A 27,854-nucleotide genomic window follows, 5' to 3' on the forward strand; every position below is an offset into this window, starting at 1 on the left:
CCCAATAATGATTAACCAAAAAATAACCTCTCAGTGAACTAGGAATAAAGGGAAAATTCCTCAACTTGATAAAGAACATCTACAAACAAAACAAAACAGCAGCAGCATACTGAATAGTCAGAAGCTAGAAGCTTTCCTGCTAAGGTCCAGGATCTCAGCAAGGACAGCTGTTCCCACTACTCCTTTTTAACATCACACTGGAACTCCTAGCTAATGCAATAAGAAAAGGAAATAAAAATTATACTGACTAGGAAGGAAAAAATAAAACTTTATCCATAGGTGCCGTGATTGTCTATCCAGAAAATCAGAAAGAATACTGTGTTAGTCACTTTTCTTTTGCTGGTAAAAAGTACCTGAGAAAATCAACATATAAAAAGAAAATATTTATTTTGGCTCAAAATTTCAGAGGTCTTGGTCCTTTTTTGCTTGACTTGTTGCTCTGGGCCTGTGGAGCACAGTACATCATGGCAGGGAATGTGTGGTGGAGCAAAGCTGCTCACCTCACAGTGGCCAGGAAGAAAAGAGAGAAAGAAGAAGGAGGAGGAGGAGAAGAAGAAGGGGCTGGGGTCCCAATATTTCCCCCCAAAGGCACACCCTAATGACTCACTTCCTTCCTGTAGGTCCCACCTCCTAAAGGATCCTCTGCTTCCCAATAGAGCCACAAGCCTTTAGCGTATGGGCATTAGGAGGACATTGAAGATACAACCATAACAAGTAGAGGGGTAAATCCATGAAACTAGTAAGTCATTATAGCAAGGCTGCAGGATACAAGGTTAACCGTACAAGTCATTTACTTTCTCACCTATTAACAATGATCAAGTAGAATTTGAAACTTAAAACACCATATAGTTACATTAGCAACCCCCATGAAATATTTAGGGTAAGTCTAAAAAATGTGTATGAGATCTATATAAGGAAAACTACAAAATTCTGATGGGTAAAATCAAAGGGGAACTAAATAATTGGAAAGATATTCCCTGCTCTTGGGTAGGAAGACTCAGTGTTGTCAGGATGTCAGTTCTTCCCAAGATGTATAGATTCAACACAATCCAAACAGAAACTCCAAGTTATTTTTTGTAAATCAACAAAGTGATTCCGGTATTTATCTGAAAAGGCAATAGGTTGAGAATAGCCAACATAGTACTGAAGGAGAACAAAGGCAGAGGACTGACACTGTCCAATCCAAGATTTACTGTAAAACCACAGCAGTCAAGCAGTTGGTATTGGCAAAGCATGGACAGACAAACCAACAGAACTGAAAGCCCAGGCACACATGCATGGAAGTATAGCCAGCTGACCACTGCCCAAGAGCAGTGGCAGTGAAGTGGGCACAGACCCAGAAAGCTCCTAGAAGACCATACAAGAGAAAAGGAAAACAAGAAGCCCTTGCCTTTGGTGCTGAGATAGGGCAATAAAGGCTCCATCTAGGAAATAAATAATATAAAGCAACCCAATTAAAAGTGGCCAATGACCTTAGCAGACCCCTTGCCAGGAAAGATGCACATATGGCCAACAAGCATATGAAATGATTTCCCACATTCTATGTCATTAGGGAAATGCAAATTAAAACCCCAGGGTGCCACTGTACTCCTGTGAGAATGGCCAGAATACAGAGCACTGACAGTGCCCATGCTCGTGACAGTGTAGAGCCATGGGAATTCATTTTCTGTTGGTGGGAAGGCAAAATGGTACCACCACTTGCGAAGACAGTTTGGCAGGATTTTTTTTTTTTCCTTCTTGGTTTTATTATGAATTTATTTATCCATTTATCTATTTATTTATTTTGCCCAAACCAAGCATGTCTTACCTTGAGATAAGAATAGGTTGTGCTCCTTGGTATTGACCCAAGGGAGTTGAAAACTTAGGTGCACACAAGAACCTGCACCTGGATGTTCACAGCAGCTTCCTTCCTGGTTGTCCAAACTTGGAAGCAACCAGGACGTGCTTCAGTAGGTGGAAGAAGAACCTGCAGTGCTTCCAAACAAGGGACTATTACCTTGCTGAAAAGAAGTGAGCTGTCCCACCAAGCATGGAGGAGCCATAAAACCTATCAGTAAGTGAAAGCAGCCAGTCTGAAAGGGCTCCAGACTGCCCATGCCAGGCAGGACTGTGTGTACATGGTGGCCTCTGGATGTCTCTGGGTGTCCCTACCCTCTAGTGAGGAATGTTGAGGAGGGGGAGGCTGTGGTGAGGAAGGGGATATATGGGAATTCAACCTTAAACTGCTTTTGAAAAACAAAGTCTTATTAAACAAACAAACAAAAGCCGAGTTCCTGAAGACTGTCTTGTGAAGAGCTTCAGGAGACAGCAGTGCGTTGCTCTTCTCCAGTGGAGAAGCAAACTGACTGGACCCTCTTTACTGCTGGGACTGAGAAGTAAAGAGAACTGCCCAGGAGAACTGCCCATCTGAGGCAGTATAGACACCACATTGCTTGGCCGAGACCAGAGGAGTTTACCATTGCACACCATGGTCCCCAGTTCATGGTGGAAGTGGAAAGGGGTTGTCATGGGCCAAACCACCTAGCAACCCTGACTTCCTTAATACTAGGCTGTCTCATTTTCCCCAGGCACTGTCTTGGCTGAGGGTGGGGCGGTTCTCAGGGATTGCAATTGACCTTTCCCACTTTCTTGGGCTGAGACCAGGAAACCAAAGTGTTTGTTCTGGAAACTTCTGAAGTGCCTCCATCTCAAGTTTATATCCAGGCACTGGGTAAAAATGTCAGCCTGATGGTGTGCAAACATATGTGTGCACTGTGAGGCAGACAGGGCCGTTTTAATTGGGGGTTTGTGACAGTGTTTGGGTGCCCTGGAATAGGCAGAGCTCAGGCCCAGTACCCAGCAGTCTCTAAGGCCTGGGTGTTCCCCCCCCCCATTCCCCAGCAACTCTGAGGGTCCTGAAGAATGCTGCTGCTCATGGTAAGGTTGTTTCAGGACCCTATAGGACCCCGCAGGACCCAGCCCTTCAGTTGTGGGCTCTTATCAGTGGATGGCTGAGACCTTGAGTCTGGACAAGGGACTCGATACCCGTGGAGGGGTTGGTGCTGGCCTCTGGGGTATCCGTATCACATGTCCTCCTGTTTTAGGGGCACCCTGCTCCAGGCAGGACCTGCGTGTGCTTTCTGGGGCAGAGAAAGGACATTGGTTTTGTGGCCTCACAGTCTTTGTAGTGTCGCTCACCTCTTGGGAGCTGGAAAACAGCTGTGGGTTGTAAATAAATGAGTGGCCGTGCCTGGGTTTCCAGTGAAACTTGAATTACAGAAGCAAGCAGTGGGTGGGCTTGGTCTCAAACCCCAGGGTTAGATACAAAACCCAGAAGCACACTTCCTCTTTGAGAAATGGTCGGATTTTTCTGAGTACTATGATCATGGGAGTGGAGCTCTGTTGCCACCTAGTGACAATAATTTTACACATTCAAGTCTCATCCTTTTCAAGGTTTGGAAGTTCCGGGGAAGAGAGCAACACCTAGACTGGAAGTACTCTTTTCTGAACTTGCCAGCACTGCCTGGATGCATAGCCGGCCCTATTGCAGGTTGGGGCTGCAGTCAGAGGGAGCCTCCCAGCACACAGGGTGCTGACCTTGGCCATGCCCTGCATCCTGTGGGCCCCATCTGGAGAGATCCTCCTTGTCCTCGGCCAGCAGCTCCGGTTTGAGAGCTGACAGGTAACCTCAAGCAGCAACCTTTCTGCAAACAAACATCATGAGCTTCCTGTGCCGCTCCCACCCCTGGCTCCTCTCCTCGCTGCCTTGCAGGGCTGCTGGCTGAGTTGCAGCTTCCTCCTTCAGGCAGCACCTTGGGGTTCTCCAAGTTCCACAAGTGGCTATTGTGAATTGCACTGCAATCGGGCACATTCAGGGGGCACTGAGAATGAGGTGGAGAGGTGACCCCAGGAGGGTCTACTCCCTGGGGAGTCTGTCCACCCAGAATTCCTGTCCCCTGATCTCCCACCACTCTCCTGCCTCCCTTCCCAAGAGCTAACCCCAAAGTCCTATGCTTAAGGAAGTCCATTCCACATGCAAAATCTGGAAGAACAGTTAGTCTAGAATAGAGCTTTGTTCTCTCTTACTTGGAAATTGTTTCATGGCGCCCTTCAATGTTTGTCTCTCTCACACAGTCATTCTCACAAATTGTCTTTGAGACCAGCTACTCTTGTTCAACCCTTTCTAGACGCAGGAAAATCAGAGAAGGGTCCAGCCTATGCACACATCCTTCTCACAATGAAGCCACCGGTCCCTCCCAGCATCATGTGGCCAACCCTGAGCTCTGCCTCTGTGCACCTTCCCTTGCTCTGCGCTCCAAGTCTTATCTGAGGCCTTCTCCAATTCTGTTCATTTTTTTAAAAGTGTCCTGGCTAAAGCTGGACACATTCCCCCAAGGAGCTGTTAATCAATCACAGCAAGAACTGTCCTCTTCTTTAAATGACTTAAAATAATTTCTTTTAAATGGTCCCTTAAGATTTGTATGCTGACTCAGCAGATGACAGATTTTTACAGGGAGAAAAAAAGTACCAACCTAAAGAAGCCTATAAAAGAATCATGGAGATAATATGGTATTTAGCATGTTTCCAACAGTATATGGTCCTGCCCACAGGACAGAGCAAGGACTACAAGGGTAGGGACCCCACATGTGGGACAGAGCAAGGACTGAGAAGCATGGGGACCCCACTTGCAGGACAGGTGAGGACAGAGAGGCCCTGTACCCTGCCCTCAAGATGGAGGGTAGGGAGTGGCCTTTGAGGGGAAGCCTATGCTCTTGAACCTCTGTGCCACTCGGCTTCTACACTGCAGAGGGCTCTGTCATAGAGAGCTGGTCAGATATTGAGACATCTTTTCAGATACCTTGGAGCACTAGCAAGAGCACCAGGGTCTCTGTGGGCTTTGGGCAGGAAGGGGACCCTGGGAAGGAAGCAGGCCAGAGCTGGCATGGCCCTGTGTGCCTGCCCCACTTTGCAGCCATGAACTTCCACTTTGGCAGGTTTCTGGTGAGGGAAATGGGAGTGTGGCTTAGGGTCAGTCTAGATGGGAGTTAGGGGGTCCCCCATAAAGATGTATGGAAGTAAAGGCCTTCCCTGTGCCAGCTCTTGCCACCTGCTGACATTGTGGCCAGGGCTCAGGGGCTTGGTGTATTCATGTGTGTTCATAGCACACATAGCATAATTTGGTCAATTTCATTCTGCAGTTCCTCCCTTTTCGTGTCACTCCTCTGTCCCCCTCAACCTTTTTCCTCTCTTCTTGAGCTCCCTCCCTTTCCCCCCCCTTATTTGTTCTAGCTTCTGCATATGAGAGAAAACATTTGACCTTTGACTTTCCAAATTGGCTTATTTCACTTGGCATAATATTCAGATACCTTGGAGCGTTTACCAGTTACACCATAATTTTATTCTTCCTTATGGCTAAGTAAAACTCCATTTTGGTGTCTTTTACTTGTGTTTTATGGTTCAGTGTGCAGATCTTTCACTTCCTTGTTAAATTTATTGCTGAGTATTTTATTATTTTTGTAGCCTTTGTAAATAGGGTTGTTGTATCAATTTCTTTTTCAGAAAGCTTGTTATTAGAGTAGAGAAACACGACTGATTTTTGGAGAGTTTAAGCCTCTATTCTCACTGGCCTATGTTGAAGCACCCCAGTTGCTCCCATGACTGAGCATGTCCTGTGTTTCCATTGGAGCCAAACTCTGAAGAGGCCCTCTCCCATTGCTGTATCAGTAGGTCCAAGTGTGGGGCTGCCAGGCCCCACTTGCTTAGCCGTAATGAGGAACCCCTCTGCCTGCCGAGGCCAAATGACAACCTGGACTTCTACCCAAAAGCAGCAATGGAGCACCACACCTCTATCCATCCTGCTTCCCTGCTGGAATGGGTGTGGGCTGCAAAAACATGGAATTTAAATAAAATCAGAGTCTTATAATATCAGAAGGTTTGTCCAGGTTTCAGTTGAAAGTCATGTAACATTATGAACCAGGAAAGCCTCAAGTGGATGCCAAAGGAAATCAACAGACACCCACACAAGATGACACCTAAATTAAAACTATCTCATGGCCTTTAAAGAAGCCATAGCAAAAGTGTATCAACAAGCAATTATAAACACACTGGAAACAAATGAGAAAATTATAAGTCTCAATAAAGTATTAGAAAGTGTAGGGAGGAACCAAATCAAAATTTTAGGACTGAAGAATATAAAAATTTGCATATAAAACTCAAATTGTATACTTTAAGTATGTGTAGTTTTATGTACATCATCAACCTCAATTAGACTATTAAACAAAACTCAGAGGGGTCTCAGAGAAGTCCAGTGGTATAGGAGGCCTAAAGAAAGACCCAGAACATTTAGAAAGAAAGAAAAAGGGAAGATTACCAAATCCATGCCAACTCCCCTCAAAAGAAAGGAGACTTGGAACCAATCTGGGTAGGCTGAGAATTCACACTGCTCATGTCTCAGGTGCCCAGTGGCACTCCAGCCCCATGACTGACAAGGGCATGATGTGTTCCCCACTTGCTGTGTGAACTGTGTTCTTGTCCATGTTGTCTTCAGCCTCTTCCCAAGCTGATGCTGCAACCTGTTTCTGGGACACTGGCATTGCTGCACAGGGGACCGAGACCATGGGCAACTCTCCACAGTCTGGACCCAGCTTCTCCCAGGAGAGATGCCACGCTCTTCTGAAAAATAACCACATGAGCCTGATATTTCAGAGAAAACAGCAGAGGGTTTTGTTGCCAGTAACAACCTTTAAACTTTCAAAGCAAAAATTAGAATTTTGGAGCATTTCCATTTGCTTCTGTTCACGACTGTGGGAGCAGCCTCTGAGATGCCCACCTGGCCTGGTGGTGCCTCCATAGACAGCCCAGGTGCACCACTCCTCTGCTTCTAGCCTGGAAGCCCTTATATCTGCAGCCCAGGACACCCACCCCTTGTTGGTTACACAGCACATGTCCAAGCAGGGAAGATAGTTCCCCTCACATTCCGCAGATGGGAAGATGGAGATCCAGCTCGGCTCTGCAGTGTTCCACAGGTGGGACCATCCACAGTCTTGCTAGTCTGTGGTAATGGGTGACAACTTCAGCTCCCACCTGCCTGCTGTGGAGTGGCCCTCCTCTCCTGCTGTTGTCTCTAGCCATGCCCCGCCAGTTCAGCATCACCTCCATACTCCAAGAGGTGGCTTCTCTTGGTGAGTGGGAAACTGCAGCCCCAGGCACTGTCCTGTGTTCTGGGGGATGAGAGGCAGCCTTTCCCTGACCCTTTCTAGGGTGTGTGTACATGTGGACCCTTGACCCACATTTCAAGGTTCTCTTCCCTGGTTCAGAACAGCCCTGGGCCAGGGCAGTGGTGATGTCACAGCATCTGTGCAGATGTTCACCGAGGGGACCAATCACTTCCAGACCCTGCAGGCTTAAGCCTACCAGGTTCTGTGTCTGCACAGAGCCTGCCTTTCCTGCGGAGCCCAGGTCCTCTCTGAGCCATGAGGCTCCCCACAGCTGAGCACCCCTCCATGGAAAGCTCTTGATGAAGCCCTCTGTAATGCCACCAAGTAGCTTGTCCCTGTACATAAAGATGAGACCCCAGCATGACCAATAGCAAGTTCATTTAGAGAACAGTCAATGAGAGGGACAGGTTAGGCTTGCAGAGGGTGAGGACCCTGAAGCCTGCACTGGTGGCACCACAGGGGTCACAGACCCCAGACATGTCTGTGAGTGTCATGCGTGTGTATGAGTGTGTGCACGCATGTGCGTGTGCATACGTGTTCTCAGTGCAACCTGGGAGAGGGTCCTTGAGGTCTGAGCAGCCCCTCTGTTAGAAGCAGAGAGACTGCAGCCCAGGACACCCACCCCCTTGGTGGGTGTCCTGGGCTGCAGTCTTAAGTGCAAGAATATGACCGGGGGTGGTGGGGAGCATGGTGCTGGACAGGCTTCTCAGTGAGGCTCCCTGCAGGAGAGGAACTAGAAAGAAGCAGTCGCCACTGCTGCTGGCCCTGTTGTATATAAAAAGCAGCTCTGTGCCTCTGCCCTTCTCTTCTGGGCCCCGGCAGTGCCCCAGCACAGCAGCAGACTATCCATACACCCTGCCCTGACAGGGCAGCTCCTCCTCCCACCCCTTGTAGAGCAGCCCCAGCTCTCTTAGCAAATGTCTCTGGGTTCATTCTGCCCTCCCCGCTGTCTTTTTTCCTCCTGACTTGCCTCCCTGTGTCTGGGCTACCCTGAGGGCCTGACCACATGCTCACCATGGTGTCCAGCCATACTCTGAGGCATGCTGGCACAGCAGAACCTCCATGGCGTCCCACGGCAGCCTGCTATCTAATAGTTTCCCCCTCACTGATGCTGAGGCCCAGGAGCTAGGAGCTACATCAGCCTGACCCCTCTACCACTGGGTTGGCCATCACGTAAGGTGTCCCAGGCCTCATCCTGTGTGTCCCCATCTCAGGCCTCTAGAATCAGCTTGTTGACCTAAAAGAACTGTTCTTGTGCCAGTTGGGGAGAAGTGATCAGAGCCCACAACCTAGCACCAGGGTTGCTTATCACAATTGGTTTGCCACTTCTTTTTCATAACTTTAGTACATAGAACTAAGGAATTTTTGTATATTTAAAAGAAGGGAAAATCATGAAATTTCATATTTAAGATTGCATGATTTTTACTTAAAATACTTTAATGGTTGTTTCTCTGTTCTCTCATCATTACTATGATTATTTATTTACTTTTTCCTAAATATGATAGTTTAAAAACTAATACCCATATTATTGTTATCAATAAATAACTAAATTAAGATTAACCTGTTTCCTTGCACCTTTTTCTATCCCTGTAACGTACTCCAAGGGTGTCCGTGGGACTCCTACGCTTGAGCTCGAGTCTCACAAGCCTTCTCTCTGTGAGGTGTAGCACTGACTCGGCGTGTATTTAGTTCTCAGGGTTTGTCCCTAGCTTTTAGGGACATAGAACAATTCTTGTTTTCAGTTATGTGAACACTGACTGCATGATCATAGTCAAAACTCACTCATGGTCCATTAAGAGGAGCCTGCTTGCGACCTTCCCACCACTCAACTCTGCCACTCCTTGTTAAGTAACTTACATTTAAAATCTTTCCTTTATTTCCTTTTGAAAAGATAAACAGATATGGATATAATGAGTTCCTCAACTTAGTAAGCTTTTCTCTCTCGCTCTTGTTGTTGTTGTTCATTTTTCTCTTTATCTTTAGCAAAATTTGTAACCTTTTCCTTGACTCAACACTATTTTCTGTTTAAATGATTCACATGACCCTTCTCTGTCCCTGACATAACTGTGTCAGCTTCCTGATGCAAGCAGCATTAGGACAAGCCCACACTCCTCCTCCTCCTCCCCAGGCTTCTCTTTTCATGCCGGTCAGTCTGCTCCACAGCTGTGGACTGACAGCACACTTGTCTTCGTTTCCGTTTCCTCTCCTACCTCTTCTCCCATCTTGTTGGTTGTATTAGTTTTATTTTAAGTGTACTTAATGTTGGCCTATGATTCTCTGGTCCTTAGCGCCATCATTTAGCCCTGTTTTATAGATATACCTGGCCCTTGTCGCTATGGTTTATGCAAAGCTTTTCAATTATCTCTTGGGTCACCAAAACCATTTTACACCAGGTTCTTCATAAAGGGCTCATGAGAAAAAGATTCCCTGTGTTCCTACGGGTTCATACCTTTACCTGTGGACTTCACAATTTTCAGTTGATTTGATTCACATTTTTTCTCTCCAGTATTGGAGGTGGAGCCTTTGGGAGGTGACAAGGTCATGTGGATGGAGCCCCTAGGAAGGGATTAGTGCCTGATAAAGGGACCCTGGTGCTCCCTCACTTTCCCACCAAGAAATAGCTGTCCTAGTTGGAGACAGCCAGAAGACAGGTCTGCAGCCTGGAAGAGGCTTCACCAGAACCCAGCCAGCCTGGCCCCCAGGCCTCAGACTTTCAGGCTCCAGGACTGTGAGAAGTAAATTTCTGGATTTCACGAATCATATCTGTGGGACTTTGTGACAGCAACCTGAACTAAGACAAGTGCTCCTTTGAAGTTCAGAGGATTTCCTTCTCTTCCTGCTCCTAGCCTTTGCCATGAATCGGTTCTGAATTTGGTCCGATTTTATTCATCAATTAGAATGCTCATACATGTTTATGCTTCAGCTTCTTGGCATGTGGATTATTGTGTTTGATATGGCATCAGCCTTGCGTGCCTGAATGAGTGGGCACATCTGTCTTTTGAACGTCACTGAACTCATTTTGCTGAAATTTAAAAATTCATTTGCAAATGTGTTCATGAGAGATTGGTCTGTAGTTTTCTTTTTCTGTGCTTATGTATCTCTGGTCTTGGTATCAGGGCAGTGTGGTAGCCTTTTAAAATGAGTTGGCAGATGAACCCCTCTGTTGTGCTTTCTGTGAAACTTGCTGTTTGTTATTCAAATGTTTGGTTGAACTCTCCAGTGAAGCCTCTGGGGACTGGAGGTTTCTAATTCTAAGCTTTTTTATTACAGATCCAACTTCCCTAAGTGCTTCAGAGATCCAGCGATGTCTTTGGCAGGTCTGTGGGGTCCGGGTGTGCTGCTGGCACTCACGTCCCCTGTGTGTGTGCTGAGGCTTTCTCAAGAATGTGCTACAAGGGTGCTCATTGAGGCATGGGGACGTGCACTTTAGCACCTGTCAAAAGCTCTAACACCCCTGTCATCTCAGTGCTGGCCTGAGTTCATTTTCTTTTCATATATTCACATTGAGATGATCCTAGTTTTTATTAAGATGTGACTGTTGTCTGTATCCTAGAAATTTCGATATGTCATATGAGATTCTGTTCTATCTAAATCTGTTTTAGACAGCCTTTGCCAAGACCTGGGGGAGGGACACCTTGTTACAAGCAAGCTGGAGTGGAGATCCAGGACCCTTCCTTCCTCACAGACACCAGGTGGGGAGGGAGCCTGTGACTGTGTAGAGAGGGACAGGCTCCCACTGCCCTCTTCTGACCGGGTGTGTGATCTTTGTGTGGTGTGGGGAAGGGTTTATCAAAGGAATTTATGACGTACTAGCTTCCCCTTTCTTGGTCCTTGACTTAGAGCAGCCTTTTTTGAGGGGGTAGGGGGACTTCTAATATTTATTAATTATATTCTGTGCCATTTGGCATTTTTAGGTGGTGAGCTTTTCTGGTGACCTGTCTGCAGCATGCAGGAGGACAATAGCAAAACCAAGAGCAATAAACCCATTCCTGGATCATCCCTGAGGTCCAAGGGCCCCAGCCAGCCCACTGCTGGTCTCCCCATTTTAGGACTTCCTTTTTCTGCACAGTGTCCAGAGTTGTGGCCAGCAGAATGGGGAGGTCAGGCAGTGTTGTCTTTCTGTTTGTTTCGTCCTCTTCCTCTTGGTGACCTCTGTCCTTGTGCTGCCTAGTCGCTTTCCTTGGCCAAACTCCTCAGAGGGCTGTGTGCTACCTAGACTTCACTTTAACTCGTTCTGTCCCTCATCCCAATTGCAGAACACCTGTGAAAACTTAAACAGAGTGTTATATGTACTCATATAACAATTATATGTATCAGTAGAATTATATTTTAGTAGAATTATATATGTTCTGATTTTTCAACCTGTTCTAATACCCTGTGTCAATTTCTTTGAAATATTTGCAGAACTGAATAAATATGGGACTTTTTCTTTCTTTCTTTCTTTTTCTTTTTTTTGGTGGTGCTAGCAATTGAACCCAGAGTCTTGTGCATGTAAGGCAAGCACTCTACCAACTGGGCTGTGTCCCCAATCTTGAACGTGGGACTTTAATAACCAACTCCTGTACTTACTGATCTTTTCCATTGATATTTTTTTTCCTTTGCTTTTCTGTTACTTTTCTACTTTCTGTAGACACTGAATTCCCTGTTGGATTTTTTTACTGTCATTAATATTCTGCTACTATTTATTCCTAATACAGACATTTAAAGCTATAAACTTTCCTGTAAAGTTGTATTGTAAGGTTATATTTGCCTATTACTTATTTTCCATTTTGTTTTTTATTTGTTTGTTTGTTTATTTATTTGTTTTTTGGTACTAGGGATTGAACCCAGAGCCACTCAACCACTGAGCTACATCCCCAGCCCTTTTTATTTTTTATTTAGAGACAGGGTTTCACTAAGTTTCTTAAGGCCTTGCTAAGTTGTTGAGGCTGGCTTTAAACTTGTGATCCTCCTGCCTCAGCCTCCCAGGACACTGGGATTACAGGCACTCACCACTGTACCTGGCCCTACTGCTGATTTGGGCATGCAATAATTGTGTTGTTGGGATCTGTTTTCCAACTTCATTACTTTCTTCCATCCATTTCCTATTTAGAAACCCTGTTAAAGTATATATCCCCAAAATTATGAAGTTGTCTTTTCTAGAGATATTTAATTTAATTTCCTAGTAGTCAGAAAGCATAGTCTGTTGATCCATGTCTTCAAAATTTGTTGAAACTGGATTGTGAGCTAAAGAATTGTCCATTTTTAGTTTGTTTCTGGGAGTTTAAGGCGATTGTGTAGCTTTTGATTGTAGGGAACACACTGTGGGACACACATTACCATGTTGGGTGTTGTTCTTATATTCTATATTGCCATTACCTTGGGGGCTATACCTCTGTGGACTGCAGTTGAGAGACGTGTGTAAACATCTCCCGTCAGATGGATGAAGGCTGGTTTGTCTCATCACACACAGTCGCAGTCTCCTGACTGCACTGTGGCCACTGTCCCTTCATTCTCCTGCATGCCCCTAGTTGGGTGCCTCCTCACCACACATGCACAATCAGTGCCCGTCATCCCAGAGCTCCCCTCTGACCTCTTGTCCTTCCCTTTGCACCTCAGCCTGTATCTGCACCAGCGCCAGAAAGTACATATCTACACACCATAATACAGCATGGCTCTTCTGAAACCCTCTTTTTTAAAAAGTTTTTTAAGAAGTTGTCAGTGAACCTTTTATTTATTTATATGTGGTGCTGAGAATTGAACCAAGTGCCTTACTCATGCCAGGCAAGCACTCTGCCCCTGAGCCCCAGCCCCAGCCCTTCTGAAACCCTCTTGCAGCTCTGCTTCTTACGGATTGCACTGCCCCCATTCTGAGGCTTGCACAAACACCTATCCAGTTTGGCTTCTTATCTCCGTCTAGATGCAGCTCCACTGCTCCCTAGGGTCACCCTCCTGCCATATGCCCTCAGTACCCAGGTGCACCCTTGCCAGGGCCTGTGAGCCAGTAGTTGAGTTGTGTTTATCTCCCTCCCTTGGCTTTTCTGGTCTTACTTCCAGGGGTTTCTGCCTCAAATTGCAGTCCACCTACAGTCTCCTTGGTGTGCACATGACCATGCTATTTCAGTTGGGCTGGCCTGTCCCTCTGAAATGGAGGGATACTGCTGCATGTAGTAAAGGCTTAGCCATCTCAAGTGCCCCCACTTCATGGAAGCCTTGTGCTTGATTATGTTGACTACTGACACTTTGTCAGAGCCCTGAGAGCATCCCAGACCTAAGGACTCTCTACAATTTGGATGGTTGGGGTGGGGGTGCCCTGCCTGCCAAACCCCTTCATGTGGCCCCATGTGTGCCCAACTTGGAATGAAGGGATCCTCTGGTACATTCTCTGCCACTCCCTCCATCAGTATTGCAGGGTACCCACCAGGAGAGCCTTCAGCTTGGCTGGAGAGCTCCATGTGGCAAGAATAAGGAGAAGGTGATTAATCTGGACTCCTGCACCTTTGAATGCTCTGTCCACTTGCACAGTTTGGCTTCTTACCTCCGTCTAGATTTGTTCCTCTGCATTTGTAGAAAAGTAGTCCCAGGACCCACAGATACCAAATCCACATGTGCCTGTGTCGCTTGAGCAACACAGCTCAGCATTTGCATAGAATCTGCTTACAGCCTCGCATACACTTTACATGTCTCAGGGTTACTTGTGGCACTAGTGCAGCATAAACACCATGTGGATAGTTAGTTGTTACACAGTATTGCTTAGAGGAAGAAAGGCTGTCTGTGCCCAGTATAAAGACAGTGTCTCTTCTGAATATTTTTCACCTATGGTCATGAGCTGTGGGTTCAGGACTGGTAGGCACAGAGTCCTGGCTAAATACCACCTTCTGTGGGCCCGAGCCCCTGCTGCTATTCCTTAACCTTTCTCCCTGCTGCCAGCTTGGAGGTACTGCTGCTCCCACCTCTTCCCCATGCCATGGTCCGTGAGCTTCTCTGCTCCCCTTTCTTTCCTGTTCATCCACCTCTGCTTCCCATATTGTATTTGCTTTTAAGAACAGCTATCCCCCAAATCTTTCTCTTATCACCCCAGTTTTTATTTCAGCCTTTGATCCACAAAGGCTTTTTCTTGTTTCTGCCAAACTTGTTTCTTGTTTCAGGTGTTTCTTGGTTTGCAGAAGCTTGTCTTTTAGCAGACTTCTCACAAAGCCCATGACAACTGCATTGGCATTGCTTACGATTTTGAATATCTAAAACGCAGGCTTTGAAGGCCTGTCTGACTGAGAGGAGGCCCTGCGGCCACGCTGTCCTCAGGAATTTGTGAAGACATGGCCCCTCTGGCCTGTGGAGTCGGAGTCCTTGCCTAAGCCGAGTGCGCTGCTCCTCTGCCTGCACACTGTGCTAGAGAACCCTCTCTCTGTCTCACTGGTCTCCGTGCCTGTCTGGAGGCCACCACCATGGGCCGGTTTGCACGGGTGTGGGATAAACCTTCTCACTGTGAGTCTTTTTCCCCTAAAACTTTGGTAAGGGTTGATTTAAGTGTTGGCTCTCCTTTCACTTCTTGCCTGGTGCTCTGTACTTCTCTTTGATGGCTGCTACCTGCTCTGCCTCATTTTCTCTGGATGGCTTCCAGTGCTCCCTGCACAGTCAATTGAACGGTTCCCCTTTGGGCCCTGTAACAGTCTTTATTTCCAGGCCTTGTCCTTTTCTTCAGTTCTGCTTAGATTTTGTTTAGCAGCTCCCAGTTTTGTCTGCCTTAGCGCTCCATTTGCATTTTACAGTGTTGTAGGTCTTTGCTCTAGTGATCTCACATCTGCTTCTGCCTCGGTCCTGGAATGCTGATTGGTACTCCCCATCTTGCCGTGGGGTTCTGTCATTGCTGATGGGATTCACTTTGAGGCAGTCCTGTGCCACAAAGGATTTTCTGTGCCTGTCTTCTCTCTTTTAAAAGCACACAGTTTCCTGCACCAGCTGTAGCAGGGAAGGGTGTGTTGAGGGATGAGGCTTGGGCTTACTTGTTCTTTTCTTTTCTTTTCTTTTCTTTCTTTCTTTCTTTCTTTCTTTCTTTCTTTCTTTCTTTCTTAATATTTAATTTTTAGTTGTAGTTGGACACAATACCTTTATTTTGTTTATTTATTTTTATGTGATGCTGAGGATTGAACCCAGGGCTTTGTACCTGCTAGGGAGTGCTCTGCTGCTGAACAACAACCCCATCCCTTACTGGTTCTTTTCTAGGAAGCATCCTTTTTCTGTTGGTCAGCAAATGCAGTATTCATATTGTTTTAAAACTGTATTTTTAGAGATGGGATTTAATCAGTGTGCCTTCTGATGTCTCAGTGTTCCTTTATTCATGTGGGAAACTCAAGTCCATTCTTCCTGAACCCTTCTCTTTTCTACCCCAGCTCCCATTTCTCTTCCTGCTCTGAAGCACTTGTCCCAGTGTCACACCCTTCTGTGCCCTTCCTGTGGATTTCCTGCAGTCGGTGTGTTGACCCCTGAGGTCAGCTGCTCCATTTTTGTACTTCTGGGTGGAACCTCACTTCTTGGGGTGTGGATCAGTGTGTTCTGCTGCTGTGACCTGGCAGGGCTTGCCCCTTTCCATTGTGGTTTTGCCATTGGCAGAGCACACAGGGATCTGGCCATTTAACTCTGGGGTCTTCCAGATACAGATTGGTGTGTCCTTTCTCTTGCCTCATATTTTATTGACAAGTGGATTCTCAGTTCTTCTGGTGAAAAAAACCATCCTGGCTACAGAATTCTGAGGCCATTGGACAAGGGACGGAAGGCCCCATGTGCAGCCTGTTGCTACACTCACCCCAGCTTTTGACACTTCTTCATCTCTAAAACGTTCATGGTTGTGAGTTTGGGGCCTGAGTGTGCCACCTGAGAGAAGGGGCCTCCAGGCCCTCCGCTAGTGACAGAGAGGGCCAAGGACTGCAAGTCCTGAGGCTCCCCAGCCAGGCTCACTTGGTGCTCCTGCTCCTGCAGACCAGTGGTGGAGGCCTCTCCTCGTGGGCTCGGGTCCCAGCTTCCTTTGTCGTCCCACCTGCTCACTGCTGGTTCACCCTCTCCCGGCTGCCAGTCTGTTGGCCACCCAGTTGTTCTCCTCTCCCAGCTGCTGAGCTCCTGAGGTGTGTGCCTCTTTGTTTGTCAGGATCATTTCCCTGTTCTCTGTAGGGAGGAGACGCACGCCTGTGAAATCTGAGACTTTTAACAGGAGATATCTTGCATTATTTTCTCTTTTTTCCTTAACTTTTGAGTATTACCTTGTGTGTTTTTTAAAATTTTTAAATTGAGATGTAGTTCATGTGCCATAAGTCCACTCTCTTAAAGTGTGCATCAGTGGCTTTGGTCTGTCCCACACGTGGAGCTCAGGGCCCAGCTCTACAGCTGTGGTCTCCCACCCTCTAGCCAGTGGCACTCTCAGCCCTCTGCTGCACCAGTGCAGTGGCCTTCCCTGGTGAGGGAGGAGGGAGAGGGGTTTTCCTTCAGCCTCATCCTTCATGGGATCTTCTTGCATTGGGTTTTTTTTTGTTTGTTTGTTTTCTGCACTTGAAAGCTCCTGCTGTGGTGGGATGTGACATACTAGGGAAACCACTTCAGGAAGAACCATTGATGGCTGCCATGTGGCTCAAAAGAAAGGCCCTGTCGTTCAGCATGGGCTCTGATTACCACTGATCACAGTTCCAGGTGCTGGACACTGTAGTCAGTGTGCCTTTAGGATGCCCATGGCAGTGGTTTGTGGGGACCATAAGTATGCACCTGTGGAGCAGATGACCAAATGCATCAAGGAGGATGATGTTCTGAAGTGAGTGCTTGTGGCTGGGAATCCAGTTTCCAGTGTTGGCAGCAAACCTGAATTCTAAAAGCACAAAAGTCAAAAATATAAACTGAGTTGAAAATGAGACGCTCTGGAGAAGCACTAGGTTGTGCCGAGGGTGACTCCCGAGGGCAGAGTTGCAGGCTCGGGTTGGAGAGATTGAAGGGAATTATCTCACTGGCTGTGAAAGTGGGACGCAGCGATGTACTTAAATTAATTTTCATTTAATAACTGTCATTTCAAAGTCAGGGTGTACACAGATAAAAACACTAACATAAGTAGAACATTTATGTGATCTGTCAAAACATTTCTTCTGGGTCACCCACTGTGAGGTGGACGCCACCCAGTACAGCACTGCTGCTTGGGCTACACCAGGCAGCATTCTTGGGGCCAGCTCTGCTGACACACGTCTCCTCACACAGGTCTCGGACTTGGATGCTTCAGAGATGGGCACTGTTCTGTCGAAAGCAAGAAATGATCACCAAACCCTGTCCTAAGGACAGGACCATGCACTGGAGCTCACGTGCTCCCATGTTTGTCTTTCAGGTAGGCGGGCACTGACTAGCCAGCCCCTCTGCAGATTCCGTTCTGGCGATGATGCTCTGAGCCCAGTGCACCTGGCATTCACATCTATGGACCTGCTCTGAACCATAGAGCCTGCCTATGGGGGAAGGTGAGTTGCTGTGAAGTCCCCTCTGTGCGCTTGCTTGTTCATCAGGGACGTGGGCCACCGAGCCAAGTTCACCCCTGAGGAATGCAGCTGCTGGAAGTGGCACAGTCCCGCCTCCTTCCCTGCTTTGGTTCTTGATGGGCCCTGAGGTTCTGCTATGTCGGACTTTGGGGGAAGGGTCCCTCGTTCCAGCGTCCATGGGCTGGTTGTGGTTGCACACCCTCATGTCCCAGTCTGCCCATGGCCACTTACCCAGAGTTGCCTGGGAAGCTGGGGAAGTGGGAGGGAAGCCCTGAATGTTGAGCAGAAGACTGTTCTGGGTGCTGAGGCCCCTGGAGGGTGTCTGAGATTGGGTCCTTAGAGCCCAGGGCAGGGCAGCATTAGGAGGGGTACTTTTGTGCCACCTGATGCCACCCTGTGGCTGTGGTCCCTGTGGCTTTCCCAAGCCTGGTGTAGGAAAGGGCAGAAATCAATGAAATGGGGGACACCGAAAGAAAGAAAATGGCAGAGCTAAAAGCTGGTGTTCTCTTAAGGAGTAGTTAGCCCTCTGATAAGAGGGTTCAAGAAAATGGAGGGGTGATACTGATAAGAATCAAAGGCACAAAAATAAGGAATGACAACTGAGAAGAAGGCTTGCAGTACTGTAATGGCCACATGTCAACACAACTGAACACTTGAAAGAAACGGATAACTTCCCAGGAAAGTTACAGTGCCAAAATAGACTTGAGAAGAGAGAGAGAACTTGAGTGGGCCAGTTCACATTTAAATTATTATCAAAGACTTGCCTTTCATAAAAGCCCTCACTCGTGTGTGTCACAGATAGTTGTACCCAGCTTTAAGGACCTCTAAGGCTTCTAACTCACATAGGCCATCCCAGAAAGCAGAGAAGGAGAGCCCCCAGCACTCAGACCAATACAAATCGATCTCAACTCCAATATCATGTAATGTTTACAAAGAAAGAGCAAGCCCAGGTTATTGGAACTATGCCTAAAAATCCAATATGAGATATGAATGTATCAAAATCAAAGTACATTTAAAACAAATAAAGAAAATATTATGATTTAATAGGGTCCACCATAAGATTTCAAACAATCTTTGTGCTATTCACTAGTTAAGTGGACTGGTAAAGAATAATAACAGGCTTAACTCAACTAATGCAGCACAGGTTATGAAGTCCATGCCATCAATGGCAAGAGCTTCTAACAAACCAGGAGTTTAGAGCTCCAGCCTTGGCCCAGGAACCCATCACACCACAAATATTGTCTTGGTGGCGAATGTTAGATGCCTTCACCCAAGGTCAGCAACAAGGCCAGGGTGAGCTCTGCCACCACAGTGCAGCCTTCCTCATGTACAGGGACCATCACAGGAATACGGAGGGTAGATGTAACACTGGCATTCTTTGCAAACAGGTGTGATGATCTGTTCTAGAAAAGTCAAGAAAATCAAAACCTACTAGGACAAACAGAATAGTTTAGCAGAACCCATGAGGTGTCCAGAAGTTAACCCGAGTGAGGGTGCACAGGACTCGGTGGCAAAAGCTAATGCTCTAAGAAGCACTTGGAGGACAAGAGTGGAGTGAGATGTTCACAGCCTGTCTTGGGAGAGTTGATAACATAAATGTGTTGGTTTTCCTTACTCAATTCACAAACACATTGGGACCGCAATCAAAATTCCAGGTGGATTTTGAAGAACTCAGTAAACCTTTAGAAGTTTACTTCTGAACATGAAAATCCAGAGGTTTCTGGAGATTTGAGATGAGTTTTGTCAGCATTAGAGAAGACTGAAGCCAGAAGGCCCGAAGGTCTAGAGTCAAGGTTACCAAACAGTGTGCTGACTGCATCGAATCAGATGGAGACCCAAGTGCAAAAGGTGAAAACCATGGAATTGATTTTAAAAAAGCCTAAATGCATTTATTACCTGGGACATAAAAAGGAATTCATAAATAACACAAAAAAAGCAAAAATGATAACAAAAGTTTGGTAAGTTGAGTTATACCAAATTAAAGATTTCAAAAAAGCAGCAACTCAGGAGGCAGCCTCAGCAAGTTCAAGGACAGCCTCAGCAACTTGGCAAGATCCTGTGCCAGTCATAAGTAAGTAAGTAAGTAAGTAAATAAATAAGGCTGGGGATGTGACTCAATGGCAAAGCACTAAGTTTGATCCCCAGTACCACCAAAAGAAAAAGAAAAGATTTTAAGGAAGGATTCCATGGGGAAAATAATGAGAAATGAAAAAAAAGGAGAAGATATCTGGGGAGTCTGAAACCAAGAAGGCATCAGTATCTTGAGCACACATGGAAGTCTCAATAAGCCCCCATTCTGGGGATGGGGACAGAATCGTCCCACAGGCGCCCATGTCCTGATCCTGGCACAGCAGGGATAACATGCAGAGGGCTTGGGCTGTGAGCCAGGCTGACCTTTATGTGAGATGATCCTGCTTAGGTCCTTCACATGTGGAAGAGTGGGCAGAAGGTCAGTCACATCTAAAGGTGTCAAGTTGCCGGCTTTGAAGGTGGAAGAGCGGGTGGCCTCTAGGTGCTGCAGGCTCTCCTAGGGCCTTCAGGAGGAACACAGTCCTGCAGACCCTGGAGTCTAGCCCAGCGAGGTCTGTGTCAGACATCTGACTTCCAGAACTGTGAGATCATCCATTTGTATTGTTTTAAGCCATTAAATTTGTGCTTTGTAACATCAGCAACAGGAAACTAACATGCACTGTAACTTCTGAATAAAAATAGGCAATGTGTCTGAAAGATAATTTACAGAAGAGGAAATGCAAAAGGCTGATGTGCTCCTAGTCAGAGACATGAAAACTAGAAGGACTTTACACCGCTTGGTGCAGCTTAGATCTGAGAAAACCGGAGGCTCCCAGACTCCCCACCAGAGGGCGCACAGGCAGGGCTGGAGAGTCACCAAGCTTGTGACCCATGGGTCAGGCATCTCTGAGGGGGTGAGATCCCCACACACAGCACAGCACATGCCGGTTGGGTACTGTGGGTGTGGATGCAGCAGGGATCTCAGTGTTCCTTCCTGGAAAAGAGTAGACATAAAACATGGTGGAAGCATGCCACAGAGCAGCTGGGCACCCTGTACTGGGTGTGCAGTGGGGAGCAGGTGTGGGCCTCGCAGCCCCGTGATGAGTGAACCTCCAGAAGGACTGGCAAGGTCAAGCCCTTGTTTTTATCAGTAAAGGCATGAATAGATAGCCAAGAACATGTAACACAAGCCGCATCCAACCCTGGAGGGGGTTCCTGAGGCGGTGCTCCGTGGGCTTGACTCAAGAATGGGACTGTGACAAGTAGCCTAAGGGCAGCCTTGCCTGGAGCTGCCGTGTGGAGGGGCTGCATGTTCAGCACAGTCAGCACAGCACATCAGCCCCTTCCGAGGAAGGGGAGAAGAAGGAGTCTCAAGAAAGGAACAATGAACGAAAAGCAAAGGAAATGGTTTTAAATCCTCAAGTTGAAGCACTGAAGGGGCTCAAGCCAGCCTGCTTCACAGCTTGGTGAATCGAGCCCCAGAGAGGCCAGGTAGTGGGCTCAGTGTGGGGACTAGACCATGGATTGAAAGCTCAGACAAGCGCTTCCTGCCCTGCCTGTGCAGGTGTCCCTGCCACTATCCTTTGTTAAAATGTATTTTCATTTTAATTACAGTAAAATGTATGTGACTTAGAATTTTGTGTCTTAACCACTTCTCTGTGCACAGTCCAGGGCATTAGGAACTTTCACACTGTTGGGTGCCACCTCCAGAACTCTTCATCAGGCACAACTGGAACTCTCACCATGAATGACCCCCTGCTCCCCTGCCCCAGTCCCTGCCACCCACCTTTCTTCTTTCTGTCTCTCATTTGATGTCATGTGAGTGGGATCGTTCATGACTTTTCTTCCTGTGACTGGCTTATTTCACTTTGCACCATGCCGTCAAGGTCTATCTCCACTCACCCATCCACAGACACTCAGGCTCCCCCCACCTCTCAGCTGGTGTGAGTAATGCTGCTGTGAACAGAGATGTACAATATGTCTTCAAGACCTTGCTCTCAACTCTTGTGGTATATATCCAGAAGTATCATTGCTGGGTCATATGGTAATTCTATTTTTAATTTTTTGAAGAGTCACTGAACAATTTTGCCTTCCTGTCAACAGTTCACCAACTTCTTTTTTCTTTTTTTTTAAATCATAGCTACCCTAATGGGCATGGGTTGGTATCACATTGTGGTTTTGATTCACATTTCCCTCATGATTGGTAACTATTTTATGTGACTAAAATGAAATTCCTAAGTTTGGGTACTTTATTTATTTATTTTTTAAAGATTCTTATTTAGAACACAGCCCTGAAAGCTCACGGGCATGGCACCACACCTGTTCCGTCGTGGTAAGGCCTCATGGTGGATGGCATCATGCTGGCGGAGCGTGTACAACAGGGAGGGACCTTGTGGAGAGGCAAGAAACCAGAAACTGACCAGGACTGGCTGGGGTTCCATAGGAACCGGTTCCCGATCCCTCCTGAGGGCACACCCCCAGCGACCTCAGGACTCCCGCAGACCCCACCACCTGTTAGCAGCATCACCCTGAGGACCGAGCCCCAGCGTGTGAGCCCTTGAGAGCAGACCTCATCCATCCACAGCCGTGATGTGATCACCTTTTCATGGCTTGCTGGCCATTGGTCATCTTTTTTGGAGAAATGTGTGTGCAAATCCTATGCCCATTTTTTCAGTTGAGTTGCTTGGATTTTGTTGGGTTGTAAGAGTTCTTTATATACTCTATATTAACCCCTTACCAATTGTATGATTCAAAAGATATTTCTCCCAGTCCATGTTGCCCTCTCACTCTGTTAATCATGTCTCTTGCTGCACAGAAATTTTAAATTTTGCTTATAGTTTATTTTCACTTTTTGCTTATGCTTTTGATGTCATAGCCAAGAAATTATTATGAAATCTAATATCATGAAGGTTTGGACTATTTTCTTCTAAGAGCTTTGTGGTCCCAGCTCTTATGTTTCAGTCTGATTTGGGGTTTATATTGGTATGTGGCTTTTGTTTGCATGTAGATACCTGATTTTTCCAGCCCCATTTGTTGAAAAGACTGTCCTCTCCCCATCAAATGTTCTTGGCACTCCTGTCCAAAGTATTTGGCCACACATGTAAAGGTAGGTTTCTGGGCTTTTTATTTTATTCCATTCATTTGTCTGTATGCAAGCACCACACTATTGTGGTGATCATAGCTTTGTGATAAATTTTGAAGTCAGGAACTGTGAGTCCTCCAGTTTTGTTCTTTTCAAGGTTGTTGTGGCTGTTTTTGTATCCCTTGCGACTCCATAGGAAGTTAAGGCATGCAGAAGTGCTGCTGCTCTTCTGACAGGCATTCAGTCTGCAGGTTGCTTGGGTAGCACTGGCATCTTCACAGCACTGTCTTTCAGTTCATGAACACAGATATCTTTCAGGCGTGTGTGTGTGTGTGTGTGTGTGTGTGTGTGTGTGTGTTTTCCTTCTGTCAGTTTTCAGGGTCTAAGTCATTCACCTCTTTGGTTAAGCCTGTACTAAAGAACTTTATTCTTTTGATGCTATAGTAAGAATTGCTTATCTAATTTCATTTGGATTGTTCATGGTGAGACAAGTCCTTTCTGATGAGGTGTACAGTAGAAAGGACTTTGGACTCTGTGCTGGCTAGTGGGGTGGAGAAAGCTCTCTTCCTTGCAGGCAGCCCTGACACAGGGCTCTGGGCAGCAGATGATAGCTGGCAGGCTGGGGAGGTGAGCAGGACAGTGGTTACCCGCTCTCCTCCTTCAGCATCTGCTGCCCTGGCTTCACTGTAGCCCAGTCCTGCAGGTTGGCCCGAGCCTGACAGGGAGCTTCTAGAGAAGGTGTAGGAAGGGCCCAAGGAGCCGTATGCTTAGAGAAGATGGGAGCAGGCCCAGAGTTTTGCCCTTTTCTCTGTTCTACACCCAACTCCAGGCCACCCCATGGTGGCAGCAGTAGAGCAACAGGGACATGGAGTCTAAGATCTAGCGGGTGGGGCTTCCTCTCAGGGTGGCAGCCATGGTCCCTCCCAAGAGGTGGGATGAGTCTCTGTTGGTTTTTTCCTCCCTCTGCCTTTCCTTTGCCTGATCCTAGACATGGGCACATATGGGGAGTAAAAGGTGAGAGGATAGAGAAACCTAGAGCATTCTGACCCCAAGAGGGAGAAAAAGAGTCTGGGGGCTGAGAAGAGCAGGGGCAGGGAAGAGTGACCTGCTCAAGCGAGCCCAAGAGAAGTCTCCTGGGCTCATCCCAGCTTCACTTACATAAATCTGATGCTCAACAGCCTATCATAGACTGAGAACCATGATGAGGGGTGGAGCAGCCCAGGGCCTCACTTTTTTGTAGACCCTACCCAGGGCTGTGCGGAGTGTGGATGCCACCGGGTCCTTGCCTGGACGCCATGCAGAGTGGTGCACACACAGGAGATCCGAGTAGGACTGGAAGGGCTCTGATACAGCTGACCACACACGAGCCAGTTAGAGCTGACGTATAAATGCTCTCCCTGGGCTTCAAGGGAAGTCAGAGCCTCTGACTTATCCAGCAGACTCAGATCTTGTAGTGAGGCTCGTGCACTGCTCGGGTCAGGGGCCACATACCTGTTCACCCTCTGCATGGTGGTAAGTGCTGGGTAGGCACTGGGTATAGCTGCAGAAGTAATGGGTGGAATCCAGGGGTACAAAAAGCCCACAGCAGAGGAGGAAGGGCTACCACTGAACCAACATGTAAGTAACCAAGAAGCCATGGCGCACCATCAACTCTGGGGTCCACATTTGGAGCAGATCCTGGGGGGCGGATAATGCTGCCCTGGGGTCTTGCTGCCTACTTTTATGGGGGTATTGCATAGAGAGACTCCCTAAGGGAATCAGCTTGAGAGACAGTGCCTGAGGGCTCACAGCACTCCCCACAGCACTGCTCTAGTTACCCCGTCCCCAAGACACCCTCCTCTGCTCCTCAGCCCTGCCCTCACCCTCACGACGACCTTGCCAGCCCTGTCCCAGGGACCCTCACGGACCTCTCCCTCATGCCCTCAGTATCGCCCCTGGTGACCCAGCAGATGTGCCCAGAAAGTCTTCCAAGGTTGGTAGGCGTGTTTGGGACCAGCAGAGCATTGCAGTGGAACTCTGTGTGCTGTGGCACACTGTGGGTGTACTCAAGGAGGCTGAGCAAGGGGAAGTTTCTATTGGAAAAAAGGGAACAAATTTACCTAAGATCTTGCATAGGAGACTGTTGGTCTTGAAGACCCAAGGCAGGAGTTGGCATTGGTTCTTTGGTGGGGGTGCTGCTGCTGAGTTCTGTCCAGAGCATCCTATCCAAGTTGTCACAGTCTTAGAAAACCTTAAAGATAACTGTGTTTCAGAAATCTGTGCACACGCAGCATGCAAAGAACGGGGCATGTGTAGAAGGAGAAGGGGTTTTAGGAAGTCCTTTAGTAGTGATCTCAGGCAGGAGGCAGGAGTCTTCCACCTTCATGACCTCCCAGCTCCAAGGTAAGGCGAGACAGGAATGGTTCCATCTTCGGGTCAGCAGTTCTCCCCTTCTAAAGTGCCTTTCTTGGTGAGGTTTTCCCCTAAGGAGCATGTGCAAGATCCAAACTATCCCCTTTGCCCATGCCAATCACCCTCTGTTCATCTCTTAGCAAGCATTGCTGTCCAAGAGAAGGCAGGTACCAGGCAGACAAGAAGTGCCTGGTGCTGTACCACAGTGCCTGGGCCTGGGGCAGTGCCTGGCATCAGCAGGTGCTTAGCAGGTGGCAGAGAGCAGAGCAAGCCTTGCTGGACCAGGTAGAACTGGCCAGCAGAGCCCAGACCATGGGGGCCAGGCAGGAGAAGACTGGTGGAGGAGAGTGAGGCATGCTATGTGGGGTGCCCAGCATGACTGTGCGTCAGGAGAGTGCAAGTGCATCCCGGCCGCTGGGTCTGGGTCCTGATCAGTGACCTCACTCTTCCCAACAAGAAGGGATATTTGCTCCCTGCCTCTGCTCAGAGGAAGCTGGTCCCGACAGGCAGCATCTCACACACTGGGGAAACCCGCAGATAGCAGCCATCAGGTGACTGCTGAGCTCCCAATGAGCCTGGTCCCTGTGTCATCACTACATATTGCCCAGAGCACCCCTCTGGGCCTCACTGGGCTCTGTGCAAGATCCTATGGCCTTTCCAGGAGGAAGTGGGTCTGCCACGCGACCAGTGCACAAGCCTCATAAAAGAAAGTTCGATGCATAAAAATTGCTAGTGAGTTTTAAAATTAAAGAGACAGACTCTCATTTACCTTTATTTCCCAGCTCCGAGACGGCTTCTCCTAGCTCCCGCCTCCAGCCACCTAATGCGGTGGCGAGGTTTACATAAGAGGAGAGAGAGAGAGAGAGAGAGAGAGAGAGAGAGAGAGAGAGAGAGAGAGAGAGAGCGCGCACACACCAGGGAGTGAGCTTTTATTGGGAAACAAAAAATTCCAGAGAAAATCCCATCCAATGAAGGTTACGGGGGGGCAGCATCCCAAGGTCAGAGCCAATGATTGGGTCTTCGGGTCAGTGGCCAGGCACGCCTCTGCACGGACAAGCCCTCGTACCTGGGACAGGGTGGGGAAGGCTCTGACACCGCTGTGTCTAAGCGCCTCTCACCCAGCCAGGGAGGTAACTCAAATCACGTGCGAGGATGGCCTCCCACAAGTGGGCACTCAGGGGTACGCACTTGGAGACCTGCAGACAGGAATGTAGGAATGGCTATACTCCACCTTGCTCCTTGGACACAGGGTCCCCGACTCCAGGCCATTGGGCAAGGGCTGATGACTAGGGCCTCTCACCAGAGAGGCCTGGTAGCCACCTGCTGGTCCATAGCCAGAGGCTTCTCTAAGGTGGTGGAGGGGTGGCCCCTTTCCTTAGCACATGAATGCCTGAAAAAGGAGCTGCTCCCACAGAGTACAGAGAGGGAGCCCTGGCAGTCACTAACCCAGTGCAGTCTATGTACTGGATGGGGTTGTAGAGGCTGGGGGACCCAGGAATGCCCACCCCAGCCTCTTGTGACACATAACCCCAAAAAAGACATAGGAGTCGTTTGTATGGGGGCCAGAAAGAGCTCTCTCTCCATGGAGGCCCAGTCTGACCTGCTGGCTGCTGGTGCAGAGGCAAAGGCAGCTGCAACCCACGGCCAGAGCAAGCGTCACTCACTTCCAGCTCAGCAGCAGGCCTGCCCAAGCCTTCTCATTGCCACTGCGTCCACCACAGCAGTCTGTCATAGGTCCTATGTATTCCAGTGGTTTCAGAGAAAAAGGCTCATCAGACACTTCCTAAATTTGAAATTTAAAACCATTTCTGATTTGCACAATGACACCATTAGGTTCTTGATTTCATTATAAACTGTTCCATTCACTCTGTGCTTTCAATAAGCTGCACATTGGCAAGGGAGGAGTAGGCTAATATGAGAATTATGCAACTTGATTTGTAAAACATATTTGGAGCATAATTATGCAACTAAATATGAGTTTCACCTCTAGTTCATGGTTGTTCTTCACATGGCGCCTTATCTCTGACCTTCTAAAATAGGTCCAAAGTAAAAAGGACCAGGCTGCTGGCAGAGTGGCTGGCTGCAGGCCTGGGCAGGAAGCTGGGGTGAGCCAGGAGCACCTGTGGTAAGGAGACGAGAGGGGGAAACAAAGAAAATGAAAATCCAACAAGGAAGGGCATATCGTAGTGGTCAGGAGCCAACCCGAAGAGCGTTCAGTGGTGAACAGAATAGGTAACAGGATTGGCGGACAGCCCGCAACGTACAGCAAATACTGATACGGAATAATGGGGGAGAAGGGACACCCCCTGAAGAACTTCACACAGCTGTTCTTCCTGCAGGAGCAGAGCACAGCCTTCCACTGAGTATAAAGCCAGTGACACTCATCCAAGGGACAGAAAGGGAACTGGCTCAACCAGGGAGTGGAAAGGTGTGGCACAGCCAGAGGTGGGCCAGCACCCCAGTGGTGGCAACGTGGTGCCGTGACACAGACCCCTGCCTTGGGACTCTGCCCTCCAAGTGACTCCTGGAACTGTGATGCCCCTGTGGCATCACCCTCCTGGCCAGGAGACACCAACAGAAGACTTGCCATGTAGCTTCCACGCCAAAATGCAGGCAGTGGCCCCTCAGGACAGGGCGAGCACCATCGGCTCCTCTCTCTCACCTGTTTGTCTTTCCAGCAGCTTCAACTCAGTGGCA

The 27,854-nt window shown here is 47.9% G+C and overlaps 1 protein-coding gene across 7 annotated transcripts in view; it reads left to right on the plus strand.

The window, feature by feature from the left end:
• Positions 1-27,854, plus strand: part of Pcbp3 (poly(rC) binding protein 3) — a 223,477-nt gene that overhangs the window by 131,983 nt on the left and 63,640 nt on the right. For 5 of the 7 annotated variants that reach the window (XM_026381287.1, XM_026381286.1, XM_026381282.1 and 2 more), the window contains exon 3: positions 17,530-17,656. Coding sequence is in view for 5 of the 7 variants with exons in the window: in XM_026381282.1 (XP_026237067.1) it covers positions 17,647-17,656 (10 nt within the window). In the remaining 2 variants the exon portion in view is untranslated. Of the gene's footprint in view, positions 1-3,554; positions 3,662-17,529; positions 17,657-27,854 lie in introns of those variants that run through there. The other 2 variants (XM_026381283.1, XM_077795436.1) reach the window with 2 other exon arrangements.

Source organism: Urocitellus parryii, chromosome 2 (genome assembly GCF_045843805.1).
Source record: "Urocitellus parryii isolate mUroPar1 chromosome 2, mUroPar1.hap1, whole genome shotgun sequence".
Lineage (NCBI taxonomy): Eukaryota > Metazoa > Chordata > Mammalia > Rodentia > Sciuridae > Urocitellus > Urocitellus parryii.